The sequence below is a fragment of the Molothrus aeneus genome, chromosome 6, assembly GCF_037042795.1.
Source record: "Molothrus aeneus isolate 106 chromosome 6, BPBGC_Maene_1.0, whole genome shotgun sequence".
NCBI classification, from domain to species: Eukaryota; Metazoa; Chordata; class Aves; order Passeriformes; family Icteridae; genus Molothrus; species Molothrus aeneus.
The window spans coordinates 35,915,096-35,928,413 of record NC_089651.1 but is presented as its reverse complement, the minus strand read 5'-3'; the positions used below and the strand labels follow the sequence as shown (position 1 = coordinate 35,928,413).

Genomic DNA, 13,318 nt, shown 5'->3' with positions numbered 1-13,318 from the left:
GATGGTTGGAAGCAAAAACTGGACAAATAATATATTACTTTTTAAGAGCGGGGTACTTAATTGCAGGTAGGAATTCTAGTAGTTTTCCCCTTTTGGGGGATTCTTGCAACATAATTAGCTGGGGAAAGGATTCAGAACATTTAGAGAAAAAGGGCTTATTCAAGCATGCTTACTGGAGTTGAAGCAGAAATAGATTCTAGGAAATCTCGTGCCTGTTCAACAGGCAGTCATGCTAGTGATCGCAGTAGTTTTCCAAGTATTAATATTTGTAACTCTCTATCCAAATATATCAACAGGTTTACATAGTTGCAATTGAAAAGCAGAAAAATCAAAGTGATACACATAAGCACAGTTTAAAAATTGTAAACTCCTCTGAAGAAAGCTACAGAGATGTAACATTTTCGGCCAGTGGTCTTCTGGACTTGGTACAGGCTGATCTTGGAACACTGAGCAAGCTCTGGCTTGCTGCACTTCAGGATTTTGCTCTCTTAACTTTGCCTCCAGATTATGCATCACAACTACCTGCTGAAGGTAAAAAGGCAAATTAGTTATGTTTTTCTAAGTCCCTTGTAAGCAAACTGACTTGTGTTAAGATCATAGTAAGATTAGATGGTATGGAGAATAAGCCTACTTATGGACCTATTTAAAGATCAGTACTGTTTTTGAGAACAGAGGTTTCATGTAGGTGATGAGTGGTATTCTTATTTGTTGGCTCTTTTTATGTTGGAAAGAAGAAATAGGTAATCTATTGCATTCTGTCCAAATAAATCTAAATGAAGTGCCCTTATTGGCCTGAATTTTAATAGCAAACATTAAAAAAAAGTCATACATAGAACACAATCCCATTTTAAGAATGAGAAAATACAGTAGTTGAAAATAAATTACACCTTTAAAACTAATTTCTTTTCTTTTAGGTGGTACATTTTATACAGCAGAGACAATTGAAAATGCCAGACCTCATTACTACAGCTCCTGGGCATTGATACTTTATGCTACAGCTTTATGGCTCACTAGCACAGGTTTCATTGTTGTTGATCCAGATGAAGGAGTTACAAATCTCTCCAGACCTGTTACCCCAACTACCATGTGTCAAGATTCTTCTACCAGACCCTTGGTGAAATCTCCTGAGGATGTGAATACCGACAGATTTCATCTTATCTTGGGTTAGTGAGTGAGTGCATAGTCTGCCTAGATGCTGTAACTCAAAATGTAGATAAAACTGTTAGAAAATAAATTTTTAGTTATTCAAATTTAACTGCATCATTCAGTATTGCATCTTTTGGAAAAACATGCATTCAGAAACATTTTAAGTCCTAGTGAGAAAATTGTAAGGCATTTCCTCAAATGTGGTACAAAAAACACTGTGAGCTAAACAAGCCCTAAACAAATGCTTATTGCTGTGCTCATAAACATGCAAGTTCAAGGGTGGATTTTACAGTGTTTGTATCAGTGCAGTTACAGAGTGTATGGGTTGGTTTCACTGAAGGACAGTTTTACATCACACAATAGTTTATATGTTGGAAGCGACTTGTGGAGATCATTTTGTCCACCCTGCTCAAGCAGGGTGACATAAAGCCAACTGTCCAGGACCATGTCTGAACAGCTTTTGAATATCTGTGTGGATGGAGAATCAACCTCTCTGGGCAGCCTGTCCCTGTGGTCAGTCACCCACACAGTAAAGAAATGTTTCCTTACATTCATATAAAGCTCTGTTAAGCCTCCACTACTGCAGGAGCTAACCAGGTAGTTGAAGTCACTTCCAGTTCTCTAAGTTTACACAATTAGGCATTTCTGGTTATATTTTTTTCTTGGCCTCTCTTTTGTATCTTTCTTTTGTAATCCCTTTTTGGAATGAGTTTGTATGACTTTGTTACATATGTCTTCCTTTGAATCCCAGTCTTTCTGCAGAGAACCAGCTCTCCTTTGAACTCCATTGCTCTCTCAGTTAGAAGTGGGACCTCTGATACAAAAGCTGCTTCTTCTACTGCTTAGTACATCAAATTTCCTGTATTTGACTGTGGGCATATGGCTTGTTTATTCTGCTTTTGAATAAAATAGCATTTTAATTTTCATTCCCTACCAAGAAACTGAAAATTTAAAACTGCTTTTCTGTTGCACAGCTGTTATTTAGTGGACATTGATTGGTTTCACAAGTCATCACACATTTTGGAATTACAGCTGTACAGCTGGGATGAGAATATAGATTGCAGCTTATATGAAGGTTATCTCCAATATTTTGAGGAGTTATGAATTGCTCTGTCTGTTCATTAGACCTCATGTTTTATTCACAAATTGCTGGGGTTTTATTTATGTTAGTAGCCAATTATAATTGGGTCTCATACTGTCTAGAAGGTGAAGTTTCTTTCACAGTTTTGATGGATACAGAGGTCTTGCCCTAAGATATTAGCAATAGGAGATGACTTCATTTAAAATGCTACTTCTATAGTTGCTCGGCCTTCTGTGAGGTTACTTAGTAGTGGAAAAAATCAGTTCTTAAAATTTCAAGTACACAGGGGGGTTTTTTTCTGATGCTTACAGGAATTAGTGTGGAGTTCCTGTGCTCTCCTGGATCAGATGCAGCAATGGAGAACATTATTGCCTGCTTACATGCTCTGCAGGCACTCTTCGATGTTCCGTGGCCAAGGTCCAAAATAGGTGGTGATCAGGTAATGCATAATGACCAAATGCCCCTCAGAATTAAGGCATAGTTTTAGTCTGAACAGTGCCTCTACAGTGTCTTGTATTTCCAGGAATCTTCAACATATAAGTAGTAGGTAAATTATATGCTTCACCCAAATCCAAAGCTGTAGAGGGAGGAGATAAAAAAAGAATACAATGTGGAACCTGTAAGGTGAGGGGCAGAGAATTTGAGGACATTTCATCAGGAAGGAGTAATAAGATTAATAGGATGAGAGCCAGGTAAAGACCAAATTCCAGAAAAGAGGATTCTCTTACTCTCTCTATATCAAGGCATAGTTGAATTAATTCTGTTGTAAAAATCAAAGTCGTTAAAAGAAGACTGGACAAAAGCAGTGATACTAAAGAAGAAAAAAGGCAAAACCAAAAAAAACACCACACACCACAACAGTGATCCTAAAAAGAAGTAGTAAACTGAAATTTCTTTCTTTTTCCCCCCTTTCAATTAAGGTTTACACCATCCTGTATGCCATGCAATTGTCTGACCCAGTGAAAGTGGTTGAGCCTGTGGACATGGCTAAGTTCTGCTGATTGTTGATGCTCTGTCCAAGGAAATGCATAAAGTGTAGGAGGGATACAATGTAGTGTCCCCACCTTCAAGAGTTAAGAAGCCAGAAGATAAAGATTTCCTTGGCTTTTTCAGTTGTTTTAAGTGCCCTATATCTTAAATAACTGTGATAGCTATTTTGTTGGGAGAATTGATAGGGACTGCTGTTACTGGGAGCTAGGAGCTGGATGGTGAAGAAAATGCCAACTCCTGTGATTGTGTCAATTACATTGTGTTCCTTAGTGAGATAAATCAGAGTAACACTGTTGGCTTTAACAAGTATTAACAAGTTCCAAAAACTCCTGCATTAAAATTAAAATATGTTAGATGTTTTTCTTACTGTAGGAGTTGGGTGTAGAGCTGCTGAATGTTTTGCATCGACTGATACTGACCAGAGAGTCACCTGATATTCAGCTTGCTGCCCTTGAAGTGGTTCGCTTGATTCTCTTTGCAGCTCAAGAACATGTGAAGGAAAAGCGGAGAAGTGCAGAAGGTACAGTACGGTGTGAGATGTTTGAATAGCTGTGATCAGGGTTAAAGCAATTCTTTCTTGGAAAACTGGTTTCTGAGATGTGTCTTAATTGAAGTCTTTCACAGTTGGATTCTAATTCTAGTTTACTTAAGACAGTCCAGGTTCCTAAAATAAGAAATTCAGGTGGTATGATAGATAGCAGGTGGTTTAGGTGTTGAACAGAGGGCAGAAAGTGAGGAGAAAAACTGCAGAAACTGCCGCTGGTCAGGGAGGGAGGAGTCCTGGTGAAAAGCTGGGGTCAGCTAAAACTGAGGGATGGACAGACTTGGCACACACAGCTATTACAAGCCAGGTTCCAATAGTTACTCTGGTTGTAACTTCCTCTCATTCATTTTCTAAAAGGAAAAAACTGGGAGTAGACTCAAAGTGCTTGTATCAGGTGACATCATATTGGCTTGGTGCCTCAGGATTTTGTATGTCAAAGTCTATTGTGCAGCCTTTTGTCTTTTGGCAATCACTGCATAGTTTGCTTATTCAGAAGGATGGGTGTTTGCTAGTAGAATTTTGAATACATACCCATGCACATATATATGTGTCAAGATTATAATTTGGTACTGAAACAGTTTTAAGAAGTAAACTTTTTGGAAACAAGTCACAGCCTGCAGACTTCTGCCATATTTCTTGTTTTCCTTTCAGTTGATGATGGTGCTGCAGAAAAGGAAACATTACCAGAATTTGGAGAGGGCAAAGACACAGGGGGACTTGTGCCTGGGAAATCATTAGTCTTCGCAACACTGGAGCTATGTGTTTGTATTCTTGTCAGACAGCTTCCCCAGCTCAACCCTAAATTGACTTGTAGCCCTGCAGTTCCACCTGGAAAACATCTGTTGCTGTCAGAAGATGGAAGTAGACTTGTAGCAGCAGCATTAGTTATTCTCTCTGATGTTCCTGCAATCTGTTCTCCTGAAGGTATGCTATTTCATCACAAGAAAAGATAAATGAAAGACTATTAGGCCCTTCTGTCCCTTTGTTATTACCTGATTTTACGGCTAAGTCTGGCAGCAAGTTTTATTGATTTGCTTGTGACAGCTTCCTTTTCTAATTATTTTTTGACTGTCAAATTGCAAAACAAGTTACAAAACTAAAGCAATTAAATTAGTAGTTTCTCATTTTCTCCCACCCTATAGCAGTGCAATTAATAGATTCATTTTCTACAGGGAAGTATACAACAGCTACATGATTATATGCTACTTGAATTGTCTTTTCTGGAATTTATAATGCAGACATAAATTAAATTTAAAATGATGATGTTAGCTTTCCATCATTTGAACATTAACAAACGGTGGTGAGCAGTTATGGTTGAATTCTCAGATTAGTTGACTTTTACCCATGATTCATTTTGGAGTCACTCCCAACTTTAGGATGGTTCCCCACCACCAAGCTTCAATATCATATTCATACATACATACATATATATATATATATTTAATCTTTCAGTACTGTTACAGCCACACATACAAACCATTTCCGCCCTACTCCTCTGTTGTTCCCACCTTAAGTATTGTTGTTACACCTTACACAAATCTCTGGCATTTACCACCCCTGAAAATTTCTTCTTTTTTAAAAAAAATTGTTCTCTGTTAAATGACTCTTCTATGGAGAATATGATGTTCCAAATGGAATAAATGGAGTGTAACCCTTGCAGTCTTGTAATGTGATGATATGCTTTTCTCATTTCCATCTGCAGCCCGTTATTTATCAGTTTAAAGTGAAAGGAAATAAACATAACATCACCTAGATCTGAGGACAACTATCTTGTATGAAAAATAAGCTGTGATTTTTTCTCACTGTAGTTACTTTTGTCTTTAGCTGTCCATGTTATTCCACAAACACCTTGCAGGATCAGACCACAGGGAACGTTTGCAGTAGAGAAGTTAAGTATTTTGTTCAGGTAAATAAAAAGAGGAGCTTAGGCTTGCTTATATAGTCAGTTGAATAAAGAAGCAGCTTCAAAAGTTTGCTCATAATCAAAGAGATGAGAATTCCTCTGTGGAATTGCATAATTTTTTCCCCTTTAGTAGGTAACTGAAGTTACAGTCCTGTGACTGCCTCTTACTTCAGGCACCTGTCATATGTTTGCATAAAAAAATTTGCAAGTAAATTATGTTCGTGACCTACATTTCCTACTGAATTCCAGCAGTAAATTTTCAAAGACTGACTGTTCAAAAATAGATGTCCTCAGCTTCAGAAAATACTTATGCATAGCCAGAGACTCTCGCTATTCAACAGGTCTCTCATGAACATTAGTATATTAAAATCTTAGAAACATAAGCATTTTGCTGTTTAGGGAATGAGATAAGCATATTAAGCCATATGCTTAACTCTGTCCTTTGCTGAGTCATAACTTAGGACAGGAGCAACACATAAGTATGCAGATTTCTAGGTTACTTCCAATATATGCAGAATTCTGTATTAGTATTAGATTCAAAGACATAAAAATAAGTGAAACTGCTATGCCAAATTATTCCTGTGAATTTTAAAACATTTTTGTGGTCTCTTATTATGACTAGTCAACTATCAGATTCTCAGACAAGAAAATCTTTTTATTAGCCAGTGGAACAATCTGCCTCTCTCCTTAGGTCTTTTCCAAGATGTTTTTGGAGACTTCTATTCAAATTCTAGGGGGTTTTATACATATATTTATTCTGAAGTCCTTATTACTCTTACTAAATTCTTGACTTCAGTGATTTCCTGGAGCAATGGCATCCTTAGCTAACCACATATCATGTGATAGAAGTGTTTCCTCTTGCCAGTTTTGAAATTACCCCCTGTTAATTTCCTTCACTGTATTGTCTTCACATGCAAAATATACTTAGATGCTTGTACTTTGTTTTCTACTCTTCTTTCTATACTGTAGTATATACAAAGAATTTACTATGTACCAGTATGTATACTAGTATATACTGTATACTCTGCTATACTTTGTATACTTCCACGGCTTCTCTTCCCTGAGAACCACCTCCTCTGTGGTTCTGTTCTTACTTTTCTCTGAATATGACATAATTCCACACTTCACATAATAAAACCATCAAGGAAAAGATATACAATGCTTATTTTAAAGGGGAAGAGGTTTAAGTTCACTTAAGCAGTCTGACTCCCTGTTTGCCATAGCAGGCCACATGATATTTCAAATCTTTTCTTCAAATTACCAGTGCCTCTATTCACAGATATGCTTAAAAATTATAAATTATACATTAAAAAGAGAATCCAAGAAAACTGCCTCAATTTTTTAATGTAAAAAGTACCTGCATTTTTTAAAATTTCTGTGAAATTAATTTGCATTGTTTTACAGGAAGTGTTTCAGTTCTTCCTACTATTTTGTACCTAATTATTGGAGTACTTAAAGAGACAGCTGTGAAATTGCGAGATGGCCAGTTACCTCTGACAGTTGCTGCATCTCTACAAGCTCTGAAAGGACTCTTGTCTTCTCCAATGGCTCGAGCAGAGAAGAGTCAGAATGCTTGGACTAATCTTCTACGTAGTGCTTTGGTCACAGTGCTTGACTGTTGGGATCAAGGTAGGCACAGATACTGGCTTTATGAGTTAAAAATGAGAAATGTTTGTGTGAAATGTTGTTTGGTTTTATTTAAATCAAATTCATGCATATCTAAAAAAAGACTTCTCTCTTAGTCACAAGAGAATTAGCTGGTTACCAAGCGCTATTGAAACTATAGTGCAGTCTTGTCCCTACAGTCCATATGAGAAGTCATCATCTATAAAAGTATAAATGTGGGTGTCATGATTTAAGCCCAGCTGGAAATTGGGCACCACGCAGCCACTCGCTGAACCCCCACTCCCTCTTCCCCCCACCCTAGGGGAGTGGGGAGAAGAATCAAAGTAAAACTTGTATGTTGAGGTAAGAACAGTGTAATAATTGAAACTAAGGAAAATAAAGTAATAATGGTAAATTATAATAATAATGATAACAAAAAGAGAAAAACAAGTGATGCACTGTTCAGTTGCTTACCAGTTTCTGACCAATGCCAAACCCCCCTTCCTGAAACCAGATCATCTGCCCTTCCAAGTAACTCCCCCCAGTTTATTTACTGGGCATGATGCTGTATGGTGGGGAGTACCCCTTTGGTCAGTTCAAGACACCCATCCCAGCTATGCTCCCTCCCAGTTTCATTTGCTTATCTTCTCACTGGCACAGCATGAGACTAGGGGAAAAGTCCTTGACTTAGGATAAACAACACAGCTTAGCAAAAACCAAAACATCAGTGTATTATCAACACCATTGTCATTCTGAATCCAAAACACAGCACTGCAACAGCTACTGAGAAGAAATTAGCTGTACCCCAGCTGAAACCAGGACAGTGGGTTTGCAGGCTTACTCCTGTGTTATTTAGTGCCACAGTGTAATTCCATGGATGAAGGCATAAACAGGAGCTATGGCTTCAGTGTACAGCAGAGCATAAAAGCCAGCTGTTCACTGATTGCAGGTTCTCCACTAAGAGCTAGTGTCTCTAGTGAAGCAAAGGGTATTAAAACAGTAGTGCAAAAAAAGAATTTTTTGTCTTGAATCAGTTTGCTGTGTGCTGCTGCTTCAACTTCCTGAGTTCATAGTATTTTCATTGTTCCTTATGTTAATCTCTTACACTGAAATTTGTTGTTAGAACTTCTCTTTACAAAATTGTTTAAAACTTACAGCAGAAGAATATATATTCTAAATGCAAATTTTATATTATTCTCAAATAGATTGCACTCTAATATGTCATACCAGCTCTTCAAAGATATTTATTGTACTTTATGCAAAGAAACAATGGAATAGAAGTATGTTATAATTTCTAAATATTAGAATTCCCATTTTGTCCTTAGCTTTTGTTGCAGTAAAAGTCCATCCCACTGTATCAGAGGATGTCATGTATTTGAAAACTAAAGAAACGTAGACATTGATATTTTTATTCCACCTCTTTGTACCACTTGAACTCGTAGAATTTTTAATGTAAATCTAACAATTTTCTTACTTTATTGATAGTAGATGGCCTTCTCCAAGAACTCGATGAAATCAGCCTTCTAACTGCTATTACAGTATTTGTTATGTCTACCAGCCCAGAAGTTACTACTGTAGAGTGCCTTCAGAAGCGTTGTATGGAGAAGTTTAAAACAACACTTGACTCAAAAGATCCTCTTGTAAGTACTGGTGAAGTTAATAGAATGTCACTACCACACTAAATGAATATTAGCTTATTTTAGTTGTTCCTCTGTGTTGATAGAAGTTCATTCTCTCCTGACTATATCTGTTGTATTTTAAAATAAAGTTTGAACAAGTGAGCAAGAAAAGAACATGTCCAGCAGTGCATTTAATCATTGTTCTGTATGCAATTCTGTATTCCTATTTTTTTACTGCATCAGACTCAGTGCTTTATGCATTGCTAAGTACACAATACAGTTGTGTGGTGTTGCAGGCACTTGTCAAATTTTATTTGTTCATTTTATCTTCAGCACACAGATAGTGTCTTTTGCACAGGAAATCCCTCAGCTGTGAGTCTTTGGGAGCTGGAGCAAGTACCACTACAAAACTTACTGTCCATAAACATCAGCTCCTGGCCGCTGCTGGATGCAGCTTACTGAACTAGATTCATGTTTTGTTCTGACCTAGCATAAATATTTTCATGTAGTGGCATTAGATTATAGTGCCACAATTCATATATTACTATCCTTCACCAAAAGAAATGTATCAGGGAAAAAAAGCATTTATACAAATGGCTTTTTTTTCGCTTTCAAAGTTCGGCTCTGAAAATAACATCCGTTAGATTTTGTATTTGTTAGAATTCTGTGTAAGCTGCTTTTCTTGTATCTCCACTATATCTATTTGTGTAGTAATAGAAAAGTAAAGTTTCATTTACTTGAGAAATAACTGTAAGACAATACTTTTTTATGTATCAGTACATTCCCAGTATTGTAAACTTTGGTTTTCACTGTTAGGAAACTGAAAATGCCAAATATGACTGCAAGGAAATATTAGCATGCATTTGCAAATTTCATCCAAGTATTTAGGCATCAGAGCTGTTCGGGAATTATGTAGGAACTCGGCAGCTTCAGTCCTATTGACCTCCAAAGAGATGCAGCCACTGCATCATTTAAGGCATTTTAAAATGGTACCTACAGTTTGACAGGGATATTGCTTATATTTTAAGTACCACTTTTTTGGTATTGCACTTTTGCTAAGAAGAGAGTATTTTCAAAATAATACTAATCTTCAAATAAAAATGGTATTTTTTCCTTAACTCAAAAATGTCAGAAGATATAAAATTTGATGGAAAGAACAGAATGCATGATCTGGTTTCTATTAATAATTGATTACAAGTTATAATAGTCCTGTAAAGTATTATACATGAGCAACCTACAGCCTGATGAATTTTAAAGTTGTGAAGCACATTTTTCTCTCTCCCAAAAATTTTATCTGACAAGCTGTTAGATTTAGAACACCCAGAGATGTATTTTGAACTATAATGCTTTTTAACTGCAAATTTCATTTTCCCTTTAGGTGCAGTGTAAATGCTACCAGCTTCTGCACTCCATCTTTCAGCATCCAAACAAAACTGTGTCATACCCTTATATCCATTCTTTAGTGCCATCCATTGTAGGGAAACTGCAGGAAACAGAAAAAGCAAAACCTGAAAATGCTGCTGAACTTCAAGTCATTCAGGAGGGAATAAAGGTGGTTACAGCTCTGACTGCTGCTGCTGAGGAACAGCACCGTAAGTTACTTCCATTTCTTGGACCCAAAGCATTACAAAGGCTCAAAGTTGCCATAAATAACAAACTAAAACCAAAATGACCACTAGGAATTCGGTCCTGAACACTAATTGCCAAGAAAATTGCTCACAGGAATGTTGGGTTTTTTACCCTATAGTTCAGCTAACATTTGCAGCTTTACAGTTTGAAATCCATGTTAACTTAGAGAAATACTTCCAGTTAGAATTTGACACTATTTTTAAAAATTGTGTATTTAAGTTCTGTTTTCCATGTTTATAGGTGCTCACTTGGTGGCCTGCTTCCTTCCCATCCTCATTTCCTTTCTTTTGGATGAAAATGCGCTGGTTTCTGCTACAACCTCGGCAAAAAATCTGCATGAGTTTGCTTTGCAAACTCTGATGCAGATTGGTCCACAGTATTCATCAGTTTTTAAAAAACTAATGGCCTCCTCTCCAACTATGAAAGCCAGGCTTGAGTCAGCTATTAAAGGCAATCAAGAAAGCATCAAAGTGAAGACTACTAAACATGCAAAAACTCCTGGGAAAAGTTCAAGCATTCAGCTGAAGACCAATTTTCTTTAAAGCCCCATATTGTCATTTTACGCACTTGGATGTCAACAGCTAAAAAGTCCCTATTAATTTCTAATCAAAGGATTGTCATGAGTTGATATCATGTATTTCAGTTTGTGCTGAAGTATTACAGAGTTTTTAAGAGAAAGCAAGTTTCTAGGTAAAGTTCTCTTAGTGAAAGCCTTCTTAAATATCTCTAAACACTATGAGTAAATGAGAGGCCATCAAAACTGTATTTTTTTATTATTTTGGACTAAAATATCAGAAATGCACATGCCTATGTTAAAAAAAAATATAGTGTACTTTACCATAGATATATTTAAGAGCATCCCACACTTAGCCATTAAGTAAAGTTAAGTTTTTTTAAAAATTAATATTTGTCAAAAATTAGTTACTATAATTGGGTTTTGGATTTAACAGGGACATAAATTTACTTACAGGTTGTAATCTATGCTAATTACTAATTTAACATACTGCATCATTCATTAAACAGATTAAATATCCTTATAAGCCTTATAACAGTTTATTGTTGATCTCAGAAAATTCAACTCCATAAAGGTAATATGGATAGCTTTAATCTTAATAACATCTTGAGCTGGCCAAGATGTACCAAATGCTGTGAAATGCAGCTGTACAGCCCCTCCCTGGGGACCGTGGCTCTTTTCAGAGGGGGACTGCCATGCATATGTAAGGATTGACAGGCTTGGTGCCTTGCTGCTTGACAGAGTCTCACTTTTCAGGATGTGTGCTTTGGTAAGTTTGTGTTAGGGGAGCCAGGCAATAGCTTACATATCCTGTCCAGGACTGGACAGCAATCTTAACATACTGTGCCTCAATTCAGACCTCTGCTCTAAGTGGATGGATGTTCCCTGATCTTTGAATGATCACTGATCTATACATGTTACCTGATTTCTGTATCTCTGCAGTGAGAGATGGAAGTATTTGAAGTCACCTTGTCTTGTGTCTATAAATAGAGTGCAACAAGCTCATAATAAGAAGTATGTAATTAACATTTTTAGGAAGGAACATATTTTAATATAGAAAAATAACTATCAAAACTGCAATGGCTACAAAGTATTTTCTAAGTACAATGTATTGACTTCTTTCTTAATACAGTATTACCTAAACCAAACACTGTCAAACTGAGGATACTATTTCCTTCTTGAATCTAATTGCTTTAAAAGGAAGAAGAAAAAAATATTTACAGAACTGAGAAACACACTGTGACTCAGGAAGAGTGTGATGTACTGTATTTTACTAGAAGTTTTGTATGTAAATATAATTGTAAATTGTACAGAATTAACAATTTGACCAAAGTTCTAACAATTCTTTTTTCTAATTTACATAAATAAAGCTAATTTTCTTCACTTAATATTTGTCTTAGTTATTTTATCCAATAGCAGAGGAACTCAAAGGACTTGTGTATCAGAAAAAATTGTTGTATTCTGTCTCAAGGAAACTAATAATGAATGTTTGGGTTGGTTGCATCAAGGTCTGGGACTTGACATTGCAGGTCTTCCTCTGTTGTGAGTAGCACAATGAGTAAATAAGTAGGACCAGGGAGATTTTTCATGTGTAAATCCCTGGTTTGTGCCAAATGCTGAAATGTGAGAAGATGGCTGAGATTCCATCTTTCCATGGAGAACCACAAGTCCTGTGTTCCACCTCTTCATTGAAGTCAAATCTGTCGTTGCTGGCTGTTAAAAGAGACTTGTGTTAGATTTGGCAGTTACTCATCTTTATCTCATTCTTATTTTTTATCATGTTGCTTTGTCCTTCCAAGTTTACTGGTGGTTTTTTTTCCTTTTGTTTTGTTTCCCAAGGCTGCTTCTGGAAAATCATAGATTCTTAGGAAACTTAACAACATTTAGATTGAAGTCAAGTCATGTTTGTTATCAAAATGGCCAAATATATTGCTGAGAAAGTTAGTTGCTACAAAAGGTATTTATGGCTACTTTTTTGTTTTCTGTCATGTATAGCAATGTACCAACGTTTTTTTAATGTTGAGAAGACAATCTGTTGAAAACCTACTTTCCTCAAAAACTTTTAAGAAGCATACTCAAATTGTAAGAGCACCAAGGAAAGCTGTTAAAAGCCAAAAATTAAAGTTTAGTGCAGCTTAGTCCTAGATTTCTTAGAATGTCTTGTTGCAGTAACTCACAACTGAGTCATTGAGAAGTGCCAATGTGATTTGACATTTCTTGATCACGTCTTGTGGCCACATGTGGAAAACTACCAGTTTCAACATATCTTTGTATTGCAGAAGCAGAA

The 13,318-nt window shown here is 36.4% G+C and overlaps 1 protein-coding gene across 1 annotated transcript in view; it reads left to right on the top strand.

The window, feature by feature from the left end:
• The window catches only part of HEATR5A (HEAT repeat containing 5A), a 55,573-nt gene extending 43,154 nt beyond the window's left edge, over positions 1 to 12,419 (top strand). The window contains exons 29-37 of the mRNA XM_066552176.1: positions 297 to 531; positions 915 to 1,163; positions 2,539 to 2,666; positions 3,590 to 3,737; positions 4,413 to 4,685; positions 7,069 to 7,293; positions 8,755 to 8,909; positions 10,267 to 10,480; positions 10,758 to 12,419. Coding sequence (XP_066408273.1) covers positions 297 to 531; positions 915 to 1,163; positions 2,539 to 2,666; positions 3,590 to 3,737; positions 4,413 to 4,685; positions 7,069 to 7,293; positions 8,755 to 8,909; positions 10,267 to 10,480; positions 10,758 to 11,059 — 1,929 coding nt within the window. The 3' untranslated portion in view covers positions 11,060 to 12,419. The remainder of the gene's footprint in view (positions 1 to 296; positions 532 to 914; positions 1,164 to 2,538; positions 2,667 to 3,589; positions 3,738 to 4,412; positions 4,686 to 7,068; positions 7,294 to 8,754; positions 8,910 to 10,266; positions 10,481 to 10,757) is intronic.
• The last annotated feature ends 899 nt before the right edge of the window (positions 12,420 to 13,318 follow it).